A 26,152-nucleotide genomic window follows, 5' to 3' on the forward strand; every position below is an offset into this window, starting at 1 on the left:
CATGAAAATAAGGATAAAGCAGAGATAGGCTCGCAACGTCTCTTCTGTGGGAAAGAGATTGCAGGGAAGAGAAAAGGGCATCCACCACTAGGCTACGAAATCTATTTTGAACTCTGTCAAGGCAGGATAAGCTGCTTTCTGCCCAGATGTGGCAACAGCACTCCATCCTTGGGCGTACTTGGCTCTTATACAGGTAGAGAATTGCATCTGTCGGGTTAGATATCAAGAAAGTCTGTGAGAGATGATGAAAGATGTGGGCTGAGTAAGGAAGTCATAACACCAGAGTTGATTGGCCAAATAAAGAATTTCATGGATAAAGACTGTCGTGTATCTATAGAGACAATAAGTGAACAGTTTGATGTCAGTGTGGGAACTGTATACATAATTATTCATGATGAACTGAAGATGCGGAAGATTTGCACAAAGTTTGTTCTAAGGGTGTTCCATCCTTGTCACAGACTATTTGACTAAGATGGGCATCAAGACAGTTCCTCACCCTCCCTATAGTCAAGATCTTGCTCCCTGTGACTTTTGGCTATTCCATAAGCTCAAGGAAAACATTTATAGGGTGTCATTAGTAGACAATTGAGAAGATGAAAAAGGCTGTGACGAGGGTCATTGACATGCTCATACAGGAGAACTTCCAGAAGTTGTTAGAATGATACAACAAGTACATTGCAGCCGGAGGAGATTACTTTGAAGCGGACTAAAGTTTCATGTATGTACTATCAATAAAAGTGCCCATACGAAAATGTCTGGAAACTTATTGAAGGTACCTCATACAGTGACTTATATATATATATATATATATATATAAATTCGTATTCCTGTTTGTTTGTTTGTTTGTTCACAATTTGATTAAAATATACAAAAGGTTCCTTACTTTACTCTTTCAATTATTTCATTATATAGTTTCATTCTTGCAAACTAAATACAGGTAAGAGAATACGTAATTTGCATATGACATTAAGAAAAATCGATTTTATTAAATAGCTGTATCATAATTAATGTTTCTAGCGAGAGAATTATTTTAAGTGTTCTATTTAAAATTGTTATTTAATAAATTTTAAACAATAATTATATTGATAACATATTTAATTTATTTGGAATTATTATTCAAACATCGCATTTTTAAAAACACTTTATTTGCCCCCTTAGAATTTTCAGAACATTTCATTTGTTTGTTGCTATTATTCTTTAAACAGCTATACAGAAATTGGTAAATTTTTACGATGTGACCCACTGACCCAGCGTCGTGTAATACAAAAAAAATTAAAAAATAAATAAAGATCTACTACCCCCCTTCTGAATTCCACAATTTACACTTTCCTTTCTTTTTTCACTTTCATCTCATTGATTACAAACTTAAATTTCTAATTAAAAAAAAAAAGGTAAATTTTTACGTGACCTAGTGTCATTTAACCCCTAGTGTCATTTAACCCCTAAAAAAAAATTAGGACCTACTTTTTTTGGCCCTAATACGCTTAAACAGCCTTTATAAATAATATGAAAGAAAAAAAAAAAAAAGAAAATTAACATTTTAAAGTGGGGGATCACTTTTCTATATAAATTTAATGTAAAATGAGCACCCACTTTTTCGCCACAAAGCGTTCAACGAGACATGTCATCTGTAGCATTTTTTCAAGTTTGGCGATCGACGGAGGTGGGGCAAAACATAACAGATACAGTTTTTTTTTGTGGTGGGGGCAGGAATTACATTTGAAACATAAAATAATGATAAATTTAATTAATTTTTATGACACCATTCTCTACTTCACCTAACAATTTTATAAACAAAATGAACCCCAAAATATGATAAATTCAATTTTTTTTATTTTGGAGGGGGGAGAGTTACATTAGAAACATAAAATGACGAAAAATTTAATTGTCTTTGGAATTAATTTTTGGTAGATCTTCATTTTTTTAGGGGTTCTACCTACTTGGTTAATTTTTTTTTTTTTTTTTTTTTTTTTTGCGATTGCATGGGCATTCGCTGCTATGAAAATGATTAGTATAGCAGGTGTGTTCCAAACATAACTTCATGTCAACCCAGGCAACACTGGGTACCCATGCTAGTATATATATATATATATATATATATATACACACACACACACACCCATGATCAGTGAGTGTTGATGGCATGCGTTGCATGGAGAGAAATGATATAAGCATGATACAATGAATGTGTAATGTATCTTAAAGATAGACTTAGATCTGATGACCTCAGAGGAATATTCAATCGGGACAGTGTAGATAAATATTTGCAGAACAGTAGACTTCGTTAGTATGGCCACAGTGAAAGAATGGATGAGATTTAGTGTTAGTAGATGTAGAATATTGTAAAGTTTTACAGTGTGATTGGTACATATCTTATACGTAAGTGGGGAGGGGCAAGGTAACCTGGTGCCCCTCCTGAGACGACACAAGAGTACAAGCAGTAAAAGACAACCAAAATAATGATGATAGGCTGTACAACATAGATACCGATGGCAGATAGTCGAAAGATAGAGTTGGTGAAAAGGTGGAGGACAAGCTGTTCCATCGCCTCCCTTCCTACTCCTCCTCCGCATGGCTCCTCCTCCTCTTCTTCTCCCACTTAGAATAGAAATAGTTGGATTGTAAAGAAAGAAAAGTGATGCTGAAATTGGTGCTGATGGTGGAGTTACCATGTTATCGACTACAGAGGGCAAAGCAGCATGAATCCCCACGTGTGGCAATGTCTTAGTATCACGGTTGTGGTGCTGGCTGTCGACTTTCCAAGTCTAGAAATTATATTAAGGGCAAAAAACAAAACCATTTAGGAAAAAATGTTCTAAAATATTTTTAAAAGCTCAATACAAAAGGAAAGAAAATTTATTAAAATCTATATTAGTGCTGTCTCTTTTCTCTTTGATCAAATTCATAACAAACAATAGCACTATTATTAATGTATGTTTTGTAGTTTATTGAATAGTTGTGATTGTATGAAGTTTTTATGTCATTTATTTTATTTTATTCATTTGGATCTGAGATTTTTTTTTTTTTTTTTTTTTTTTTTTTTTAGTTGTTGCTGTCTGCCGGATTTTACATTTCGCTTAATAAGCCAAAATCTTCCCGACTTGGAACAACTCTATCTCGACGACTGTTTTGGCGTTACCAATGAAACAATGATAGAGGTAAGTGTGACTGCAGACAATAAGCATCCCAACTCCACCCAAAGCCACCCGCCAACCGATTTGGAGACCAGTGCTTAAAAAACAAAGTTTCTGACGTTTCTGAATTTTTGAGATGAGGATTGGTTATTCGTATTATTTGGTCCACGAGGACCTGTGGCGCAGTTGTTAGAGTACTGGGAAAAATCAATTATAAAAAGTGATATTCTCATGAAGGTTGAAGGTTCAATCCTCAGTGTGGGCGACTGAATAATACAATTGCGAAGTACTTAGGACCTCTATCCAGTCATGGCTGATGGAACAAGAGTATGCTACCCCTGTGAAGTAAATAAAGGATTCCGCACGAAATTCCGTCCAAATTCCCGAGTTCGACAGAAACATTACCGAGTTCAACAAGAAGAAAGCCGAAACGTTGTGAAAATAACACTCAAGATGAGAACAGTAGTTTGATGAGTCCAAATAATATGAACGAAGTTCCTGATTTCTGGGTTTCTTCCCAAATGGAAAACAATCACCCTCGATGGGGAAGTCCTTGAAGAGGTTGATCATTTCAAATACCTTGGTTTTATCATCACCGCAACAGGTAAAGGACAATATCAACAACAGCATTAGTAGTGCTTGTCTTGTATTTTGCTGTCTTTGATTTTGGCTGTGGTCCAGACTTGAAATCAAACTTGGTACTAAAATCCGCATCTATCAAGCTTTCATCCGCATGATCCTACTGCATGAGTATGAAACCTGCCTGATGAAAACAAGTGACCTACGAAAGATTGAGGTGTTCGATTACTACATCCTTCATGTTTGTTATCAACATTCATCTCAAATGCTGTTGGTTTTCGCTGTAACATATCCTTTCTACAATAATGGCTCTCGTCTTGGGGAAGCTCCATGTCATGACAAACTTCTTGGACTGACTTTCACTCCTGATCTGAAATGGAACACGTACATCAAGTCTGTTGCCCAGGTCGCTGAGAAAATGGTGGGATCCTTCTACCGCTCCAGAAGATATCTCACTACTGATGCAATTCTCTATCTGTATAAAAGCCAAGTACGTCCAAGGATGCAGTAATGCTTCCACATCTGGGTTGGAGCTGCTAAAAACTAGCCTATCATGCCTTGACAGAGTACAAAATAGACTTTGTGGCTTAGTGGGGAATGCTCTTTTCTCTTCCCTGCAACCTCTTTCCCACAGAGAAGTTGTTGCGAGCCTGTTTGTTCTATCATTATTTTTATGGTAAGTGCTCGACTGAACTCCATTCTATGGTTTCTTCTTGCCCAACTTTCACAAAAAAAGACTCGACTATCTAGAACCACTATAAACGATTTCCCCCACTTTTTATCTATGCGTAAATGTAAGCGTAAACTCCATGAACAAAGCTTCTTTCCAAGAATTGCCCACCTGTGGAACACTGTTCCGTTGTCCTGTATCCCAGTTGAATGCAACATAGTAGCCTTCAAATCCAATGTAAACAAATTCTTGTTGAGTCATTCCCATAAATAATCAAATTCTACCCAATTTACATCATTAATGATTACTACACTGCCACTTTACATTCATCAACCTTTATCCTCGAGTGGCCTTGCCTTGATAAGTGGTACCTCCCTAGTAAAAAAACGAGTCAAGACTGCTTCCATTATGAGTGCAAGCTATTTGCAGTTCCAGTAAAGGTGAGGGTCGAGAATCCTGCTTTACTGTTCTGAGCCAGGTTTTGAGTTGATCACAACAACGTTTCTCCCAGCCTGGTGTTGGTGCTGGATCGATGACTTCACAGACGGTCACCTGAGTATCGTCGAAGGGCATACCCAACCAATGAAAGCATCTTGTAATGGGATCCTGGGCAATGCCAGGTATCCTGTTCAGTTAGATGAAGATGAGAGAGGATGAGGTATGGTTAGGGAGGCCATGCTGACACTTGGTCAAGGAAAGACAGGTATTCATGAGATTCTATTCATCGGGAGAATAATATCTGTTTTAATGAAAGGAAAATATAAATCTGATAATAGGATTCTTTGGAGCAAGGGATTGTTTTTCTAGTCGGGTTTGGTAAAAATGAATTTTAAATAACTCATAAAGGCAGACAAGTATGATAACTGAGATTCAGAAAGACCAGACTTTTGTCATCAAGCGTATAGGAAAAACTATAAATCAAGAGACGGGTGACCTCAGTCTCCCAACTGTTGCATGTCTGACCGGTTGGCCACCCAGATAGCTGTGGATGGTGATGGACCCCAATCGGAGAAGGATCAGAATTGATTTCGCAAAGAACCTTTAGAATATATAGGGAGGTGGGTGGACAGATAAACAAATAAATTGAACCTTGGAAGATAAAACAGTTTCTTTGAGAGAAAAGTAAATTGATTTGAAGAGAAAGGAAGAAAAAGGTGCAAAAGAGAATTAAACAGAGATATTGGTACGGAAGAGAAAAAAGAAATTTGCAAGAAAAGAATCTAAAATGGTGGGCAAGAGATTCAGAGGAAAAAAGGAAAAGTAATCTTCGAATGACAGAGGGGGAAGAAGCCAATTTTATAAAAACCGTCTTTTGCTGGTTAGCATTGAGGAGTGCACATCGCCGTGACCTCCTGCCCAGTAGGGTGGGGTAGGGTAGGGGGCCAGAAACCTCATAAGAGTTAAGTTGAAAATCTCTTACTTTTAGCTGGGAAATTAACTAAATGAACTTAAGTTATACAACCTGCATCACGAAGCTGTTAGGAACTCAAAGAACTCCACTTTAAACAAGTGTATCCTGAATATCTTAAAATGATTTATAAATAATTATTTTGTTTGGTTTATACGAAAATGACCCCAAGTTTTTCTTTGTTTCTCGATTGCCGGCCTAAATGAAGATGCAGTTTATTTCAGGTATGCCCTGACGCCAGATGATGGAAGAGACAGACCAGATCCAGCACGAAGTCAAAGCGATAGCCGAAGTGGACAGTGTTGCCACACAGACTTAGGGTCATGCACGTTTTGCGTGTTCTGAGCAGCAGAGCAGTATTTTTACAGTGACCAGTGAGAGTCTGGTCACCCTGGGGGTCCACCACTAGACAATTAAGAATATAGCCCTGCTGGGTTGCATCTGTGGTCCTGTGAGTTGGGAGTGACAAACACGGCCAGGGGTATATAACAAATATGCTCCCGTGAACCAGGATCCGACAGATGTGAATCGAGGGGTATAGGGTTATAATCTCACAAGGAAAGATTTTTAGAGTGCGAATTGTTCCGTTAGGGATAAATTTTTTTTTTTTACATTTTCACTCCAAACAAAGCACGATGCCACTTTGATGTAGGCGGCTACTATCTGGGACATGATTGCAGGGATAGTATGTAGGGAGTTGAGCAGCAAGATGTCTGTTTACATTACACTTGAACTTCTGCATGTCAGTACAGTCAGGGAAGCAGGAACTTGGAAGGGAATTCCAAAGTCTAGCAGTTCCGGGGAAGAAACTGTAAGGGTAGAAGGTTTTCTGGCATCCGGGGATTTCCACTGTGTAGGGGTGGGATTTTGCTGCTTGTCAGGTTCGTCGGGGGTATTTATGTCGAAGGGGTACAAGGGCTTGTAGTTTATCAGAAATGAAAATACATTTTGTTAATGGAATTGAAAAGATGTAAATATGGGCATTGAATGGATAACATTATTCGAGCACAAGTGTTACCGGAAAATCCCATGGGTATGTTTGAATCATCGAAGGATGAATAGAAACGTACGAGAAAAACCTGATGTACCCGCAGACTTTTCAACATGGTTAAGCGACAAAAACTACAACAATTCTGGAGAACACGTTATAATTGAAAGATGGTGTTTATTTAGATTTGATTAAAAAGACAAAAATACACCAAAATCTTTATGATGTACGTACTTGTCACAGAACAAAGTCATATTCCAAATATCACGTATATAATTCAACCTAATTAAACAAAAACAAATACAGCAAAATCTTTATAATGTACGTACCGGTCATAAAATGAAGATGTCATATTCCAAAAATCACTTAAACTGACAAGAGAAGCGAGTACATAACTGAAGCTATGTTAGGAAAGGTTAAATACAGGTTCTTCTTCTTACCAAGGTACTTCTCTTGCATCTGTCTCACGATACATATAGCTCTAATGGGACTTTTGCTTTTACGACACGAATAAACAGCAAAAACTTTGTGCTGATTTAGAATTACACTTCATTAAAAATACAAAAATACAGAACATTCTTTATGATGTACATTCGTGTTACTAAACAATGATGTCATATTCCAAAAGTCACGTAAATTGATCAAGTAGTTTTGTTTTTTAATTAAGAAAATCAAATTTTACAATTTTTATCGATTAAAAAGTTTGAATTATTTTGAATACAAACAAAATCTCTGTAGTCGAATTGAGTTGTCAGCCTTGAATTTTAAAACAAAATGGCGACTCCCAAACTTGCCCTAATTTACTCATAAAATTTGATTTTTTTATAAAAAAAAATACTTGAGTAATTTACATGATTTTTGGAATATGATATGTTCATTCCGTTGATGAGTATGCACATAAAGATTTGCCTGTATTTTTTTTTTTTTTAATAAGTGTAATTTTAAGTAAGCACCAAAAAGACTAAGACTAACATCACGTCTGTAAAAAACATGGTGCTGAGAAGAAGTAAGGGGGGAGGGCAACAAGATTACGGCTACACTTCTGAACCCTCAAATGGAAGAGAGATTCAGCAACTCGAATATTGGAATAGCTCTTCATTGTCTGATAATAAATTTACAAAAATAGAAAATAACCTCAGGTGTGAGAAAGTGTTTAGCGTGAAGAATCCGACATTATGAGAAGCAGAAAGAGCAGTGAATCTAAAATACATGCCCCAAGAAAGATTTGATGAGAAAGAAAGACCAAGAACGTTTCAGCCAACTCATCCTCTGGCCTTCTTCAGATGATTAACCATGACGGGATAAGAATGCTGAGTCTTGTAACCGTATCCACAGTAATTACTGCCTTCCATAGTTGTCTCCCCATGTTTTGGCCAACTCATCTTCTGGTCTACTTGATATAGAGGATTGAAACTGCTATCTTCAGACAATGCTTGCCTGGAACCGTAGCTTCTATCCACTATGCCATGGGCCCTGAAGATGAGAATAACAGTCCTCAAAAAGAATGAATGCACAAATCATAAAACCTCATCTCCAAAAAAAAAAAAAAAAAAAATCAAGACTAAGAACATTTCAAAATCAATTCTTCATCACGAATGGTGTCATCCATGAAAATCTCAGAAAGAAAGGGACACGATTTCTATTGAAAAGACACAAGCTGAGTCTTAAACAAATTAATTTTAACTTGAAAATCCTATCTAAAAAAAGAGCATGGTTCATAAACTGCAGAAGTGCCAATGAATTTGTATAACTTAAAAAGTGCTCTTTTTAATTTTTCCAGTTTTAACGTTTAATTAAATCTTTGCTTTTTTTTTTTTGCTTTTTTTTTAGATTTTCATTAATTGCCCCAAGTTGACGCATGTCAGTGTAAGTTCGCAGTTGAATTCCGAAGCTGTTCTCACTTTGGCCGAACATTGTCCTCATCTCAAGCTGCTCAACATTTCACATTGTGAAGCCGTAAGTAATGCCACTTTTCATATCCTCAAAAGATTATTTTTTTCAAATTACGTTTTTCCACGCATCTGCTCAAGCTACCGTAATGGTGACTAAGTGGTTAACAACAGAGACTGAAAATCTACGTTTGCCGAATCCGAATCTAGTTTGTTCACACTTTCATCAAAGCCATACATGACTTTGTGTCTAACATTCTGAAGACTAAGGGAACTCCTGCATCTTGCGATGCATGAAACTGTTAAAGTATACCATCGTTTCCTGTTAAGTGTTGAGCCATTCTGTCAAACAAAGATGGCAGCAGTAGATCCAATCGGCAAAGAATCAATGCAGTCACAATCTCAAGTGTTGAGTAATTTTCTAGAAAATAGCGGCAGTAGATCCAGTCGTGTAAAGACGGAGACTGACACTGGACTGACTTGAATCCAAAATTCGATATTTTTATAAAGAGGTTGGTGACTTCTCATTGGTTGATTATCCTAACGCATGGTTATAAATAAGATCATCCAAATTCTGGGAATCATACCCTCCAATTATAGCAAAAACATTTAACAGTCAAGTGTTTTTATTTAAAGTTTAGCGGGGGGGGGGGCATCAATGCAGTCACAATCTCGAGTGTTGAGTAATTCTTAATAACAAAAAAGGCAGCGAAGGATCAATGTAGTCTTGATTAGCAGTGGTTCAGTCGTGTCAAGACGGAGACTGACTTGCATTCAAAATTCAATATTTTAATAGCAAGGTTGGCAGCTTCTCATTGGTTGATTGTCCTAACGCGTAGTTATAAATAAAATCGTCCAAATGTTGGTAGTCATATCCTCCATTATAATCAAAAACATTTTAACACAACCATTGTCTTAGATATGTGTTCATTCGTTTTTCCACTCGTGTCTGTTATAAGGCGTAGTGCTATTAGCAAATATATCCATCTCGAAGACCATTTTATCAAGAAGGTCATTTATGAATATCAGGAATAATAAAGGTCCAAGAATCGACCCTTTAGGCACATCCACATTCATATCATGTTGTTTTGACGTACGACCATTGATGACAACTTGGATTTTTATCTTGTTTAAGAAGGATCTGATTATATTAAGTATTTATCCAATGATACCATATTTTCATGAGAACACCTTTATATCGAACCCTGTCAAAGGCTTCAGATATATCAAGGGCTACCTCCTAAATCTCACCTACTTTGTCCCATGCATTGTATATACGTTCAGAGATCACAGTTAGGTAGAATTATTAGGTTGACAAGAAAGTTTTTGCGGGATTTTTAATTTTGATTTCAAATGATGTATTTTCAAATAAGTTTTCTTTATAATACCTTTACTTTATATATCATTTTAAAGAACGTTGTTTCACTCTATCTTCCTCCTCTAAAATTAATAAAAAGTTGAAGAACTTTTTATTAATTTTCAATTTTTTTTCTTGCCTGATGAGATCAATAATAATCAAAATGGTCTGCACATTGTAGCAAGATATTATATTTACATAAAGAGCATAAAAATACATATATATATATATATATATATATATATACACATAGATATATATACAGGGTGTCCATAAAGTCCGTGTGCACTTTAAAAAATTTATAACTTTGTTTGTATTTACAATAGAAATAATCTGTAAAATGGATTTGAAAGAAGTAAATCTATGTTTTTTTAAGCTTTTATTGAAATTTTATTTAACTTTCCACGTGGTTTATCATGGAAAGAGCCTGTCTCTTTAAATTTTTTCATCCATTTAAGAATGGTGTTCCTATGAGGCGCTTTTTTTTTATTCTGAATTTTCTTTGTACAGCAATAGTAGATTTCAATTCAGCCAACCAAAGGACACAGTTTACTTTTTCCTCAATTGAAGCCATGGGATCAAATTGATTCTGAAAAACAAAAGAAAATATTTTTTACTTATTTTTTACTTATCTAAAAATTGTTACGGATTTTGGGGTGAAAAATTATTCAATAACTATACTTAAAACTAGTTTGACGTCTCCTGACCTTCGGGTCAAGATAAAAGTGTAGTATCTGTTCTTCAGATCTACACTTCAATTTCTTGTTCTCTGTCAGTGGAGGAGAAATCCTTCACGACTGAGACAATTTTTATTTTTGTTCCTTTTCTCCACATTAAAAAACGACCCTGGTGTCTAACTCTGTCCCGTGGGGAGGCATTGTAAATAGGAACTATACTTAAAACTAGATACATGAAACTTTATAACATTTTTTACAGATTATTTCTATCGCAAGTATAAATAAAGTTATAAATTTTTTAAAGTGCACACGAACTTTATGGACACCCTGTGTATATATATATATATATATATATATTAGTGTTGGGACGAATCAGGAATCAGAAAAATCGAAGATTTGGGGGGTATCGGAATTGGAAAAATTGATGCCTATTTATCCAATAAGAGCACAATTTATTTTCATGTTGGTGCAGTCGTATTAGTTATATTATAAAAACATTTTAACATTTCCAATCTGTGTTCCTCCATTTCCCTCTTATCTGCTTCGTTCATTTTTGGTCTTCCTCTTCATCTGGTCCTGGATATGACCTAAAACTATATCCAATGATGAGGCCCCACCTTACAGGCCTTGGAGAGTGTTGAGCCACCCTTTAATTGCCATTGCTCCCAGGTCCACTCTGACCCGGAGTGGTAGTACCTGTTAGGGGTCCCAACTATGGGTTAAATAGAATCTGACTTTAAAAAAAAAATATACTCCATTAAAAATCGTTCCTCAAAATAACTAGATTCGGCATTAAATAACCTGAAAAAAGTTGATATGCTGCAAAACAAAAACAACCAACCAACCAATCCTCTTCATCTATCAAGTTCTAAGTAATCCACGATTATATTTTGAGTGTTACTTGCGTTGAGGATTGAACAGAAAGATTCCTAAAAGACGCACCTAAAGAAAGTTGAAGGTTACACCGACTGAAATGTTGAGAAAATAACGCTCAAGATGAGAACAGTAGTTTGAAGAATTCAAAGATGAAGAATGTTCTTTGTTGTCTTTTGTTTTTGCTTCATGTTGACTTACACTTACGAGATCCTGCGCCTTGCGATACATAAGCTAGTTAAAGTATATAATATACAGGGTGGAATGATAAAATTGTCATCCTAGAAAAGATGACATGATTCCATTTCTGTTTGATAAAAACTGTTTTGTTTTTTTTTTGTTGCAGACTAACTACTAGTTGGCCAGTTGTGTACAAATCCCAAGAGCGATAGGAGCCTTCTATCATGTCTGAAAGTGACACAATGTTGTACAAGCGAGATCGAATATGCACCGCTTAACAACTCATGCTCTTTACCGATTCAAGTTATGACAACAGGACCATTGCCAACATCCTCAAAATATCTCACTGGATTGCCACAAATATCAGGAACATGTCCAGGGTGATGAAAACAAAGTTTTCGGCCACAGTTATAGTCTTTGGTAATGTTTTAAGCGAGGGCCACATCATGCCACCTCACATCTTTAAAGTCAGTTTGAAAGTCAATGCCAAAGTATACCTGGATGTGCTGAAGAGTGTGGTGACCCTCTGGTGCAATCAGTTGGTCGCTGGCAGACCCTGGCACCAGCCCATAAGTCCAAAAAGACCCAGGCTTAGCTTCAGAAAGAATGCTCTGACTTTGTACCCTTCTCTCACTGCCCCTCCCTCCTCTCCCAACCTGAACCTGCCGGACTACTTCGTTTAGTTAAATGTCGAGAACATCACTAACATGACCTCCCACAACACCAAAGCCAGCCTGATTGCCAGCATCCACAGAGTATTTGCCAAGCTCCTGTTTGTACTTGTGGAAAAGACATGCTCCCAGTTCTGGGCATGTATCATGGTGGTGATTGAGGCTGAAGGTGGCTGCATTAAATGTTAGTCATACTACATAATCAAGTTACCTGAATTGATTTTTTCAATAAAAGTTTAAAAATAAAGCTGTAGTGTTGTTTTCTTTAGGGCGACAACTTTATCGTTCCACCACAGTATGTAAGCCCGATCCACAGCGACCATCCAGTTGCTGTTGCAATCAAATCTTTCTTGATTATCTGCTTCCATTTTATTTTTGATCTTCTACTTCTATCAGGAGGAGCACTTGGTTGGCAGTTTTCTCCTAGATATCATTTACAAATTATTGACGATATTTCCTGTTGGTTAGTGCGATCTCTGATTTGGTTGATAAATAGCTTGTTTTGTTACATAGTTGTATGGTAGTTAAATCGAGAGAATCAAGGAAGTCTTTTGAGTCTTTTTCTCGATTTGAATTATATTTTCTTTCTTTTCCATTGGAGCGCTTTGTTGGCAATTTTTTCTGGAGTCAATTAAATGCTTTTTACCCATCTCTGTGAATGAAAAAATAAAATTATTTGTCTATTGATGCAAAAATAAAATTAGAAAGAGAAAAGGTCCCAGAAAATTTTTTAAATCAGAATTTTCCCAAGTACAAAATAAAACACATTCAATATGCATTATCGAAAAAGGTTTGAAATTTCTCTCTTTCAAAAAAAAATAAAAAAATCAAATCACAAGAAAAGTCTTCTCAGTAATTATTATCGATATATAAAAATATGATAGTGTGTGTGTTCTTTTGTGTGCCATGCTTACATCCGGGTTGTTTAATTGTTATGTTCTATTTCTTGTCATAAATAATTTTACCAAGAATTCTCCATAAGTTTTGGTTTTGGTTTTGATCATGGCTGAAGAAACTCCAGTTATATATATATATATATATATATTTTTTTTTTTTCATAAGTTTTTATTTTAGTTTCGATTCAAGCTAATGAACCCAAATCATATGGATATATTGTTTTTATTTTTGAAATTGCAACTTTATAACATATAAAAATCGCTAGAACGTTAACTCTATAATAATATATACAAAATCTGCAAGATTTAAAATATCATATGTAAGCGTACTTTACGACCGGGCTTTGCAGGGCGTTCGTGCTAGCTTAGATAAATACTTTTGCAGTTTTAACAAAAGAACTACAATAATATTAGAGCATCTCCATTTAACCTGAACATCTACAGAATGCCAACATCGATATATTACATACTAGCGGGGGTACTCGGTGTTGCTCGGTTGTTTGGAGGTGTGTGTATTGGGATGGGGGGGGGGTAAAGTAAAGAATAAACGAAGTAATAACCCTGTTTAAATATTTAAAAAAAAAAAAAAAACGATGTTAAACTTTAAAAAATAGGCGAAACCAAAACCAAAAAAGAAATCGAAAAAACAAAAAGCAAAAATCAGGGAAAAAAATGAACATGTTCGGAAAGACAAAGACAAAAAAAAAAAAAAAAAAAAAACAGCGAAAAGAAAAGAAAAATGGCATAAATCACCCTTTGATTCGGTTAGGTCCATGGTGCGTTTCATCCAGTAGAAAGCATAGAACGAAAATGAACATTAAAATTCCATTCCAGGTTTTTTAATCAACTACAAAACGAAATAAAGCGACAAAAAAATGGCATAAATAACCCTTTGATTCGGTTAAGTCTAGGTAAAAATGGCTGAAAAATCAAGTTGTTGTTGTTTTTTAAAACGAAATTACATTTATTAAAATCTATTATTTCTGAGTAACTTTTTTTTTTCCAGAAAGATAAAACCCTGAATTTTATCATATAGAAAACAGAATAATGTAAAACTTTTTCTACTATTTTTAATTCAATTTTAAATGTTAAATTTTCCCAAAAAGTTAACAATGGACATTTTTTGTCTTGAACAAAAAACGTAGATAAATATTTTTTAAAAAAGATTTTTGAAATAATTAATTTATTTATTTGTTGTCTAACTAAGATGTAGGATGATTTTCTATGAGAATATGCAAAAATATTATAATATAAGTACCTGGATTTCAAATAATTCCACTTATTCATATAGGCAACCAGTTACTTCACGTCGATCTAGAGTCTATATCGACACTGTTTACATTTGTATTTGATAAAAAGCAAACTATGGAAGACCAAACAGGCCAAAAAAACTTATTTTTCATGTAACGAAAATTTCAATGTATTATTAACGCTGAGGCTGGCCAGTACCAGATGGGTGACCATTTGTATGAGTTTGGTTTTTAATGTGTATGTGTGTGGGGGCCAGGCTCCCCAAAATGGGGGAGGGGCAATTTAAAGCAGAATAAAAAAAAAATTATTTCAGCGCGTTTGGTCCACCGTAGTCGAAAGGCGGCAAACGTTTTCAAACGGGATCAAAAAAATGATGCTATTTTTAACACAAAGGGCACAATATTTATCGATTTTTTTTTTTTTGTATCGATTCTTCAAAGCATGCCCTGTTTAATAATGGTCATGCATTATTCTGCTCGCTAAAAAAAAATTGTTAATCTATTTATCAAAGATTTTAAAATGGCTTTTTTCGTATCAATATTAAAAAAAAATTTTTTTTTGTTTTGCTTAACTTAAATTATTTTACTTAACATATTCACCGAATTTCACACTTCAAAACTTAAAAGCGGGATAATTAATTTTTTGTATTGTTTTTGGTTGCTAAGCACACCATTATCGTCTTATATTTTTATTTACATATGTTGGTATGCAGTGTTAAACCATAAATATCTATTTATCTCTTACTAGATTGGGTGGGGCCCCCGGCTTTGCCCGGGCGTAAAATATACTTAAATATGCTATTTTAATTTGTTCAGATTTCATATATATTATTGTAGAGTCATGATTTTAAAAAAAAAAAAAAGTATTTGAGCGCCATCAGCTAGAATCGAAACCAAATCTACAGCATTCAAAGCTGGTGACGTTACTGCTATACCAGCGTGGCATGCATATAAACCGATTTGTGACTTTTAGTTTTAGAAGAGATAGAGTTTGAAAATATGGGAACAGACAGGCAGACATATAGCTGTTTATATATGAGATTATCTCTAATATTACTCTGAATACTTTATTATCTTTGTGTATATTTATCTTTGTCTGTCCATTCCACTTTTTCTCATAAACTACTGGGACGATCTGGCTGAAATTTTGTATCTACATTTGTTATGATAAGGTTTAGCAAATTATGTATTGTGGTATCCGTTCGATGCACGGCTAAGAACTGATAGGGATTAATAGGGATTATTATTTAATGCAAAAATGAGCACAAATTTAACCAAATTCAACCATCAATTTGTCATAAAGTACTTGTTTTAAATCAACGGGCTATAATTTTTTCCTGTCTTCAATGGGCTAAAACTAGTCCTAGCATTTTATTTATATATATATATATATATATATATATATATATATATATATATATATATATATATGATTACTTCATTTAATCGCATAAAATTAATATACAAAAGTATAAATTTATGCATAAACTTTAAGTATTTACTTCAAAAGTGCTCAATACGTAGGTAGAGCTAGTTAGTAATTTATGAAATATATATGGCAATTAAGCTACACTGAATATTCCACGTTTCATCCACTCTAGGCTTCTTCAAGCTTATGCATAAGCCTGAAGAAACCTAGAGTGGATGAAACGCGGAATATTTAGTGTAGCTTAATTGGCATATATATTTTATAATTTTATATATATATATTATTGTAATTATTAAATACCTACAGACACTAGTGTTTCATCCTTTAGGGAATTATCAGTGCACGATTAACGCCAGTTGAGAGATTGAAACCCTGGCAACAGAAGTCATGTCTGGCTTCATTAGCAAGAACCGTCAACCATGAGAGATACAGTTGAATTTAAACATTTGTTCTTATTAAATGCTTTTAATGTCAGTTAGTGATCTAAGCACACACACACACACACACATATATATGCAACAAAGTGCAGACACGTTATGCAAATGTGAAATAATGTCAACGTAAGAAAAAGATTATGAAAAAGAACGTGAGCACGTTCAGAATGACATTCGAGAGAACGGAGAGACGGAGCACGATCACGGTTTATTCGGGAAAGTACCTAGAAATAAATGTCGTTGTTAAAAAAAAAAGGAGTGCAGACATGTGTATGCAAATGTTGAGTCGTATGTGAAGAAAAATAAAAGAAGTGTGTGGACACGAACTGATGATGACGTTCATCACGTTTGAAATGATGTTCGAGAAGAAAGAGGTTAGAGAGAAGGAACATGATCATGGTTCTATTCAGGAAATTATCTGGAAATAAATGTTGTTACAAAAAAAAAAAAAAGGGAGTAGAATTATTACTTGTCCTATGTTCCTTGCGACGTATTCTGTTACAACGTGTTGGGTCTATGTGTGTAAACTACGCTACATACTAATTCGTCCATCAAGCCTTATAGTTCTTTGTTTCCCTTTGATAAATTTGAGTTCTCTCCCCTTGATTGATTTTTAGTTGACAATCTCTAATAATGTTATGCCCTTTTCCAAAATTAAATTCTTAAAAACTAGAAATAATGTCTGCATTAAATTTTTTTTAACTCCAATATTTCTAGCATATATTTTTCTCACAAATTTTAAAGAAGTATTTTCTTAAACCTGTTTTAATGTTAGATTTATGGATTCTTTGTTTTTTTATCGATGTCAATTTAATATCGCATCATTATTATTACTATACTTTTACCTTCCACTTGTTTAAATAATATAACCTTTATCCAATTCCCTCTTATTTGGAATAAGAACGAAAATTAAAATCAGTGGTCTTGTCGAATTTAGTAGCATATCTAAAATTACAAAAAACAGTAAAGTAGAAAATTATTAATGAAAATAATTTTTGAAGAAAAATTGCAAGTTATACTTAAATAATAAACAGAATAAACAAGGTAGGTAACTACAGTCTGTTCTGTTACATTTCACCCAAAGTAATGATGTCGCAGTGGATCGTGAAATCGTGAAAGTACATGTTTTATGTAATACTGCAGTAGTTTCAACATGGCAATTTCGTAGATACCATTGATTTTAATTGAAATTCAATGTTTCGATTTTCGTTCTGATAATGTAGAAGCACCATATTTTGTGTCTGGGAGTGTTTTTACATAAGGTTTCTATCGGAATTCCTGCGATAAGTATCGATAATCAATTCCAATTTTAACTAAAACCTAACATCAAGACTTTTACATGTTAAACTTAAATTCAAGACATTATATAAAATTAATTTTATAAAATTAACCGTAGGTTCTCTACAGTGCAATGTAAACTACAATATATTGTGGATTTAGTCACTACCCTTAATAGATTTAAAAATAAAAAAATTAGTGCTACTTTCGAATGAAAATGAAAGTACAAAAATTGTAATCTACATATTAATAGTATATAGCGTGTTATTTATAAATCCAAGGGAAATAATCGATTTTAAAAAGTAGAGTTATTTCCCTTTGAATACTTATCCGTACATTAATAGGATAGCGTGTGTAATTTTTTTTTTTAATTTTGTGTCACGTTTACATCTGAGTGACTGTCATTTAATTATGGACTTGTATTTTTTGTAATAATTTTACCAAGAATTCTTCATAAATTTTGGTTTCGGTTTAAATTATAGCTGAAGGAACGCAAGTTATATATATACTGGCGGGGGTACCCGGCGATGCCCGGGTGTCTTGAGGTAAATCTAAACTCCGGTGGGGGGGGGAAATAATAAAAAAAAATGTTTTGATAGGTGAGTATATGAGGATCGAACCCGTACCCTTGAGTTGGAAATTAATGTGTGAAAAAAAAAACGTGCGATGTTACCATTGGGCCACCACGACATACAGCATAGATGTGTTTGAATTTATTCATCTAACTATAACTATAAAAACAGGCGTGCGTAATAAAAGTTAACTTTGCTGCTTCCATTTGACCTAATTAAGGTCAAATAGAAGTCACGCAGCGTAAATGTCTGTTCCCGGCGCATTGCCGCGAACACGTCCGTTTGAGTTTAGTTACATTTTATTTATACTAAAAAGCCCAATCAACACGCGAGAAGCCAAAATAACAATAATTTTGTAAAAATTGACGTAAATAAATCTATATGTTACGCGCTTTCCTAATTCTTAGATATTATGATATAGGACCTATATACACAGTTTTAAACTATAGTAACGACCCCAGGAGCGCGTGCGAAAGAAGCCTTTTGAAGACATACACGAAATGATCACACACATTTTGCCTTTTATATATATATATATATATATATATATATTAATTTTTAGCTTTGGTTTCGATTCAAGCTGATGCACTCAAGTCATAGATATATTTTTTTTATTTTTGAAATCGCAACTTTATAATATATAAAAATCGATAGAACATTAACCCTATAATAATATATATGAAATCTGCAAGAATTAAAATATCATATTTAAACATACTTTACGATCGGGCTACGCTGGGCATCTCTGCTTGCTTAGATAAATACTTTTGCAGTTTTAACAAAAGAGCTACTATAATATCAGAGCGCCTCCATTTACATTGAACATCTACAGAATGCCAACATCAGTATATTAGATATGAATTATTCCCCTATGGAATTTCCACAGGTCCCGTTAGTTTCCATTAAAAAAAGCAATTTTATAAGGTTAAAATTATTTATTTGATTTTAAACATAGTCTTATTTCTCTCTGTAAGTCGACTTAAAGTGCTCTTCTATACATACACAAATAGAAATTTACACCTTTTTTACAACATAATTTTTTGAGTTTTTGTATACGTGAGAGCATAGTCCAGATCGTACCGAATAAGACTGGAAAGTTATGTTTTGGTTTTGATTTTAGCTGATGGCACCCAAGTCATTTTTTAACTTTTGAAATCACCGCTATATAATCGGTACAATATAATAATCAACAGAGAATTATTCTATAATGATAAATACAAAATTTGCATGAATTAAGATATCGCATTTAAGCGTATTCTACAATCAGACAACGCCGGGCAGCCTACGCGTTGAAGTAAGGAGTTTGATTATAAATACAAATACATAAAAAAAAAATTTCTGCCCAGATTAATTTTAATCGGTTTTTGTCCCGCCTTTCAGGTTGATGCTTTGGCCGAATTATTTCAGAAATGCACCCAACTCGAAAATATCAACATCTCCAACTGTCCCCTTACCGACCGTCACTTGATGTACTTGTCAAAGGTAAGACCAAATAAATTACCTTTTTTTTTTTTTTTTTTTTTTTTTTTATAACAAAGGGATCACCACTTATCAAAGCCTGACCCAACTCTAGAATAAGAGTTAATGAGTTTGATTAAGAACTTGTTCACATTGTACTTGAAAATGACTATGTTGTAGTCAGCTGGAAAGCAGACCTACAAAACAGTGTTCCACAGACAGGAAGTTCTTATGTTGACTTTTTTTTTTGTCTTTCTTCCCAACTTTTTCTTAACTTTTTTTTCGCTCGATGCCTCCGTTCAGTCTAGAAAGACAAATGATACCCCTGTAGGAGCAGTTGCACATGTAATTGTGAGGCAAGGGTCACGCAATCCCTAACCACACCTCTCTTGAATCGACACTGTTTGAGTCCAGTAACAAGGAGAAGACCAGGATGACTGGAAAAAATGCTGAGATAAGCGGAGAGCACATACAGCACCTGGAAGTCCCAAATGGTCACCCATTTAGTACTGAGCAGGCTCAACATTGCTTAACTTCGGTGATCCAGCGGGAACCGGTGTATCAACATGATTATTTTTTTTCGCTCGAGACAAAACATATTGCCATTTGGACGTAATGGGCTACTATTTGGGATTATGTCTAACACCGGGTTGTGGGGAGTTGAGCAGCAAAGTGTCTGTTCACATTATATTTAAACTTCTGCATGTTAGTACAGTCAAGGAAACAGGGAAGGAATTCCAATGTATAGCAGCCCAAGGTAAGAAAATACTAGAGTAGAAGGCTTTCCAGCATCTAATGATCTCTACAGTGAAGGGGCGGGATTTTGCTATTTACATCGAGGAGGTTTAAATGCCATCGGTATTTGTAAAATATGCATAGTATGCAACAATACAGTGATGGGACAGTGATTGGAGCTTGGTTAATAGTGTGGGACCTATTAGATTGGAGACTCATTTTTTTGGACCCTGTCTAAGAGTGACAGACTAATAGTAGATGCACCAGCCCAGATGTGGCGACAATACTCCATGCATGGATGAATGGTGGAATTGTAAAAATATACAATACTCTCTGATGTGTGTAATTTTCTAGAGCGGTAGAGGGAATCCACCTTCTTTGCAGCAGCCTTGGCAATGTCTGCAATGTATTCGTTCCAATTCATGTTGCCTTGGTCAAATAGTCTGATCTTCTCTGAGCATCCTTAAGACAAACTATGCGCAAATCTTCCACATCTTCAGATCCTCGCAAATAATTATATTTACAGTTACCACACTGACATCAAACTGTGCACGTGTCTCTGAAGACACACGACGGGCTTTATCCATTATCATTTATCATGAAATTCTTTATTTGGCGAATCGACTCTGGTGTTTTGACTTCCTTACTCCTCCCACACCTCTTATCATCTCTCACAGATTTTCTGCCTTCATTGAATCTCTTATGCCATTCAGAAACTGATGCTCGATGCATGCAAGATGTCCCAAAAGCAGTCTGAAGCATTCAATACGTATTTTTGTGACATTTTTTTTCCAAGTTTCAAACAGAATTTTATTGCATATCGTTCTTCTAAAGTGTCCTCACGTTCAGATTGCATTTTTGAAATTCACCAGCTGTGACAATCAGGCTTTAGTAGGGTGCATTCCAATTTCTGCTGTAGCTGTTCATTTGAACTGGAAATTGGTCAATCATTTCATAAAATGTATAACAATAACATAGTGAATTTTCAAGAGTCTGTGACAATTTTAAATGCCTGTACGAAAAAAAGTCTGAAAACTTATTGAAGACACTTTGTGTGTGTGTGTGTGTGTGTGTGTGTGTGTGTATCTGTATCTGTAGAAATATATTTTCTTATAATATATACCAATCCTTATTTAAGAAGCTCAATGTAATTACAGAGCAATATAGTGAATAAATGACAAAAGACTATATTCCAATATTTATGATGTTGACCATCTTATAATTTATTCCTTTAATTCAGTTGACTTTTACAATTCTTGACAGTATCTGTGTCGTAGCGCAAAATCAATCACTTAATTATTATATCAATCAGTGAATCTATTACGCCCTTAAATTATAAGATGGTCAAGCTCGTGAATATTGGAATATAGTCTTTTTTCATTTATTCACTATATATATATATATATATATATATATATATATATATATATATATATATATATTTGTTCCAGTTCATGTTGCCTGTGAATGTTAAGTTGAGAAGTTTGAAGGAAGAGCTCTCAAGTAGGATTTCATTGTAATTGGTAAAGGAAAAAAGCTAAGCAGCATTGAATGTTGCCATCCATTTACGGCTCGATTACACTATAAACTGGAAATTGTTTGCTAAGGTTCCTGCGATTGCTTTAGATGTTTGCACATTGGTTTTTCTCTTGTGTATCAGAAGTACATCCTTGTGGATCAGTTCAACAGAGGGTAGCCCATTGTGGTTTCTTCTGACTTTGCACTGTAGGGCTGAGATATAATTCTGTGCAGTTCTAGGAGGTTCAACCTCCCAGACTTTACCTTTGAAAATAAGTTAATTCATTGCTAATCGTCTAAAAGACCCTATTGGAAAATTCGGACAGGGTTGCTCAGCCATTTTTAGGCTAGAGCATACTAATCCTACTAAGCTGGTTTTTTAAAACATCTGACCTTGTACCTAACCCCTCGAGAGGAGGTAAATAAAATACCATACACTAGATAAGGCAGATGAATCTAGGATGGTATTGCTTGACGTTTAACAAGGTCTGGCACAAAGTTTTTTTTTTTTTTTTTTTTTTTTTTAGGAAAATTTTATACAGTATTATTGGACGATTATTTAATATAACTTGATCCTTTTTTGCTAAAAAAAAAAAAAAAATCCAGAAAGGGCTGTAGCATGTCCACACAACAAAATTTGACAATTACAACTTCAGCTTAAACAGAAATAATTAGGTTCATAAAATATAAGGGAAATAACTATTTTAACTTGACATTAAAATTACAAGTTATCTCCCCTTATATGAATTTTTTTTTTTTTTTTCTCTATTTGAAAACATTTTCTTTTTCTTTATGTTCACCCTAACTGAGCACAGTCACTGAAATGTCATTGGTTACTGTAAATTAGGGCCATACTAATAATGGCATTCTAAGTGGGGACTTGTGCAGCATGAAGTTTGTTCACATTACATTTAAATTTCTACAGGTATGTACAGTCGGGGAAACAAGGAGCATCAGTCCCCTATATCCATGACAAATAGCACCTTAACCTGAGAATTTTACCTTCAAAGCGAAGGGAGGACATTTAGACTATGTAGATCCAAATTTGAATTCCTGACGTCATCGACCGGTCGATCAGATGAATAAAGCAATCATTATTGTGTTTTGTAACTGTTGTCTTGTGTCACATCCTTCACGAACGGAAAAGATAATGTGTTTATCATCTTATAATGAACATTATGTAACCCTTCAAAGATTATGTATCTCCGCTCCTCTGTTAAGAATTGTGCATCATATCCCCCTCTCCTCTAATATTTGTTAAAAGAACAGTAATATACAAATGTCTTCTCCCCCTCATCATCACTATCATTATGTCTGTATTACATAAGTCCCCAATATGAGTCTCTGTTAATGTACGACATAACAGCTGTAGACAATGCATGACGAGGCGAACCTCATGCCAACCAATGCAGAAATTTGCCCTGTGTTAGAGAATGGATAGAGAGAGAGAGAGAGAGAGAGGGAGATGTGTGAGTTATAGTGTAGACACGTTGACCGGAAGTCAAGATCAGCTGATTTGATTGCGTGTGAGTCATGTGATCAGGTTAGCTGAATCGAGGAGATTTGGTTGGGACTTGGACGAGAGCGGATGGCTTCGCTGTTGTCTCCTCTCCTTCGCTGGGGGGGGGGACAAACGCTGACGTGGTAGAAATAAGACCTAGAAAAAGAAACAACACGGGCCAAATTCACTTTCCAATCTTCTGCGATCAAACTGGAAGGTAAAAAAAAAACTATAGAACCAATTTCTTGTCTTGGAGTGAAATAAATCTTCGTCCCCGAAAACAGGTACCAGTCTCCCTCCCAGGACGAGAATTTCCAGATGGACCAACGAAATGGTATGTTGAAAATACATGACATGTCACACACATATTCACACTTAACAGCATATGAACATATATAATAGAAAGACCACTAGACGATCACACACACACAACAACATTAACTCTGATAAGATAATCAAACACTGAATCCTTTATAAATAGACAATACAACACCCTGCACCTAAGCAAAGCAAGGCTCGTATTTATTTGCATATGTGCTAACCTCATGTGGCATAAAAGACAGTGAATTTACTTGCTTGGGCAGTATTTTGTTTCAGAGTCAAGAGAGATTGTGGTGTGTCATTCATTTCAGCAAGAGATGGAGAAGTAGGAGACAAGCAAACAAAAAAAAACAAACTCAAATCTATGGTCCCCCCTCGCCAAACTTTCACAAGAAACACTCGTCTAGCTGTAAACACTATCAATAATTTCCCCCACTCTTTATCTGTGCCTAAACCTAAACGTAGATTCCATGAACAAAGCTTCTTTCTTAGAAGTGCACGCCTGTGGAATTGTCTTCCGTTTTCCTGCTTTCCGGCTGACTACAATATGGTTTTGTTCAAGTCTAAAGTAAATAAGTTCTTGATGAGCCGTTCCATATAAGTTATTAAATTTACCAAATTTTCATTACTAATGATTACTAAATTGACCAACTTCTACTGTACACTCTTTAACCCTTATCCTTGAGTGGCCTCTGGGCCTTGATAATGTGGTGATGCCTTTGTAAAAAAAACAAAAAAAAAAAAAACACATATTATGGTATGAGTGCATCCTTTGAACCAGATGTAACTCGGGGTTTGCTCTGCTTTCCCCGGAACATGACATCAACAGCCGGATTTTGTTGAGTGTTGCCGAGGAAATCATAACAACGCTACATAAGAGAAAATAGTAAAATGTTAAATGCAAAAACATTAAAAAAGAAGAAAAACCTAATTTAATTTTTATTTACTGTGTAAAAAACCTAATTTAATTTTTATTTACTATGTAAAAAACCTAATTTAATTTTTATTTACTGTGTAAAAAACATAATTTAATTTTTATTTACTGTGTAAAAAACCTAATTTAATTTTTATTTACTGTGTAAAAAACCTAATTTAATTTTTATTTACTGTGTAAAAAACCTAATTTAATTTTTATTTACTGTGTAAAAAAACATAATTTAATTTTTATTTACTGTGTAAAAAAACATAATTTAATTTTTATTTACTGTGTAAAAAACATAATTTAATTTTTATTTACTGTTTGAAAAACCTAATTTAATTTTTATTTACTGTGTAAAAAACCTAATTTAATTTTTATTTACTGTGTAAAAAACCTAATTTAATTTTTATTTACTGTGTAAAAAACATAATTTAATTTTTATTTACTGTGTAAAAAACATAATTTAATTTTTATTTACTGTTTGAAAAACCTAATTTAATTTTTATTTACTGTGTAAAAAACCTAATTTAATTTTTATTTACTGTGTAAAAAACCTAATTTAATTTTTATTTACTGTGTAAAAAACCTAATTTAATTTTTATTTACTGTGTAAAAAACCTAATTTAATTTTTATTTACTGTGTAAAAAACCTAATTTAATTTTTATTTACTGTGTGAAAAACCTAATTTAATTTTTATTTACTGTTTGAAGAAAAGGTTTTATAAGAGTTTTTTTTTTTTTGTTAAATAAATAATTTTAAGCAAATGTTTTCAAGAAAAGGTTCAAAGGAACAAGTTTTTCATTTTTTTTTTTTTTTTTTTTTTACAAGTTTGATTGTTTAAAAATGTGATAATTTAATTTTTTTTAAAAAGGAAAATTGGAAAAGAACTTTTTTTTTTTTTTTAAATCCCACTTACTTTTTAAAGGTATTTGGATTAGAGATAGTTTTTTTTTTTTTTTCCAAGTATTTTTTGGGGAAAAAAGTTAAAACAAAAGTGGGTGGGTTAGGAGATAAAAGAAAAGAAATCCACGGAGATAGCATTGAGATCGGCGATTGTTGAGCCAGGGAGCACACATGAGATCGCAACATTATGTAACTATTTTTTGTATTTACAAAATATCTAAACTAATGTTTTTATTTATAATTTTTTTGTTGTTGTTTTTCCAGCTTTCCAACTTGAAGCACATCTATCTGAATTCAGTGAACATGTCATCGAAGGCGGCCAAAGAAATTGCGAAAAACTGCACGAAACTACAGACGCTCTCTCTGTGCTTCAATAAATGTGTGGATGATGACTGCATTGCAACAGTTGCACGTTATGCACGTAACTTGAAGGTGCTTAAGTGCATCCGATGCAGCATCACTGATCAAGGTAAAACATTTTGCACTTATTTTTTGTGACTTGCAACATAGT

General features: G+C 34.2%; 1 protein-coding gene across 1 annotated transcript in view; it reads left to right on the forward strand.

The window, feature by feature from the left end:
• LOC145266998 (uncharacterized) overlaps window positions 1-26,152 on the forward strand; it is a 52,971-nt gene that overhangs the window by 21,614 nt on the left and 5,205 nt on the right. The window contains exons 3-6 of the mRNA XM_080122898.1: window positions 3,047-3,158; window positions 8,610-8,735; window positions 19,666-19,767; window positions 25,906-26,110. Of these exons, the coding sequence (XP_079979024.1) occupies window positions 3,047-3,158; window positions 8,610-8,735; window positions 19,666-19,767; window positions 25,906-26,110 (545 nt within the window). The remainder of the gene's footprint in view (window positions 1-3,046; window positions 3,159-8,609; window positions 8,736-19,665; window positions 19,768-25,905; window positions 26,111-26,152) is intronic.

The sequence above is a fragment of the Euprymna scolopes genome, chromosome 42, assembly GCF_053919585.1.
Source record: "Euprymna scolopes isolate OS-2025 chromosome 42, ASM5391958v1, whole genome shotgun sequence".
Classification (NCBI taxonomy): Eukaryota; Metazoa; Mollusca; class Cephalopoda; order Sepiida; family Sepiolidae; genus Euprymna; species Euprymna scolopes.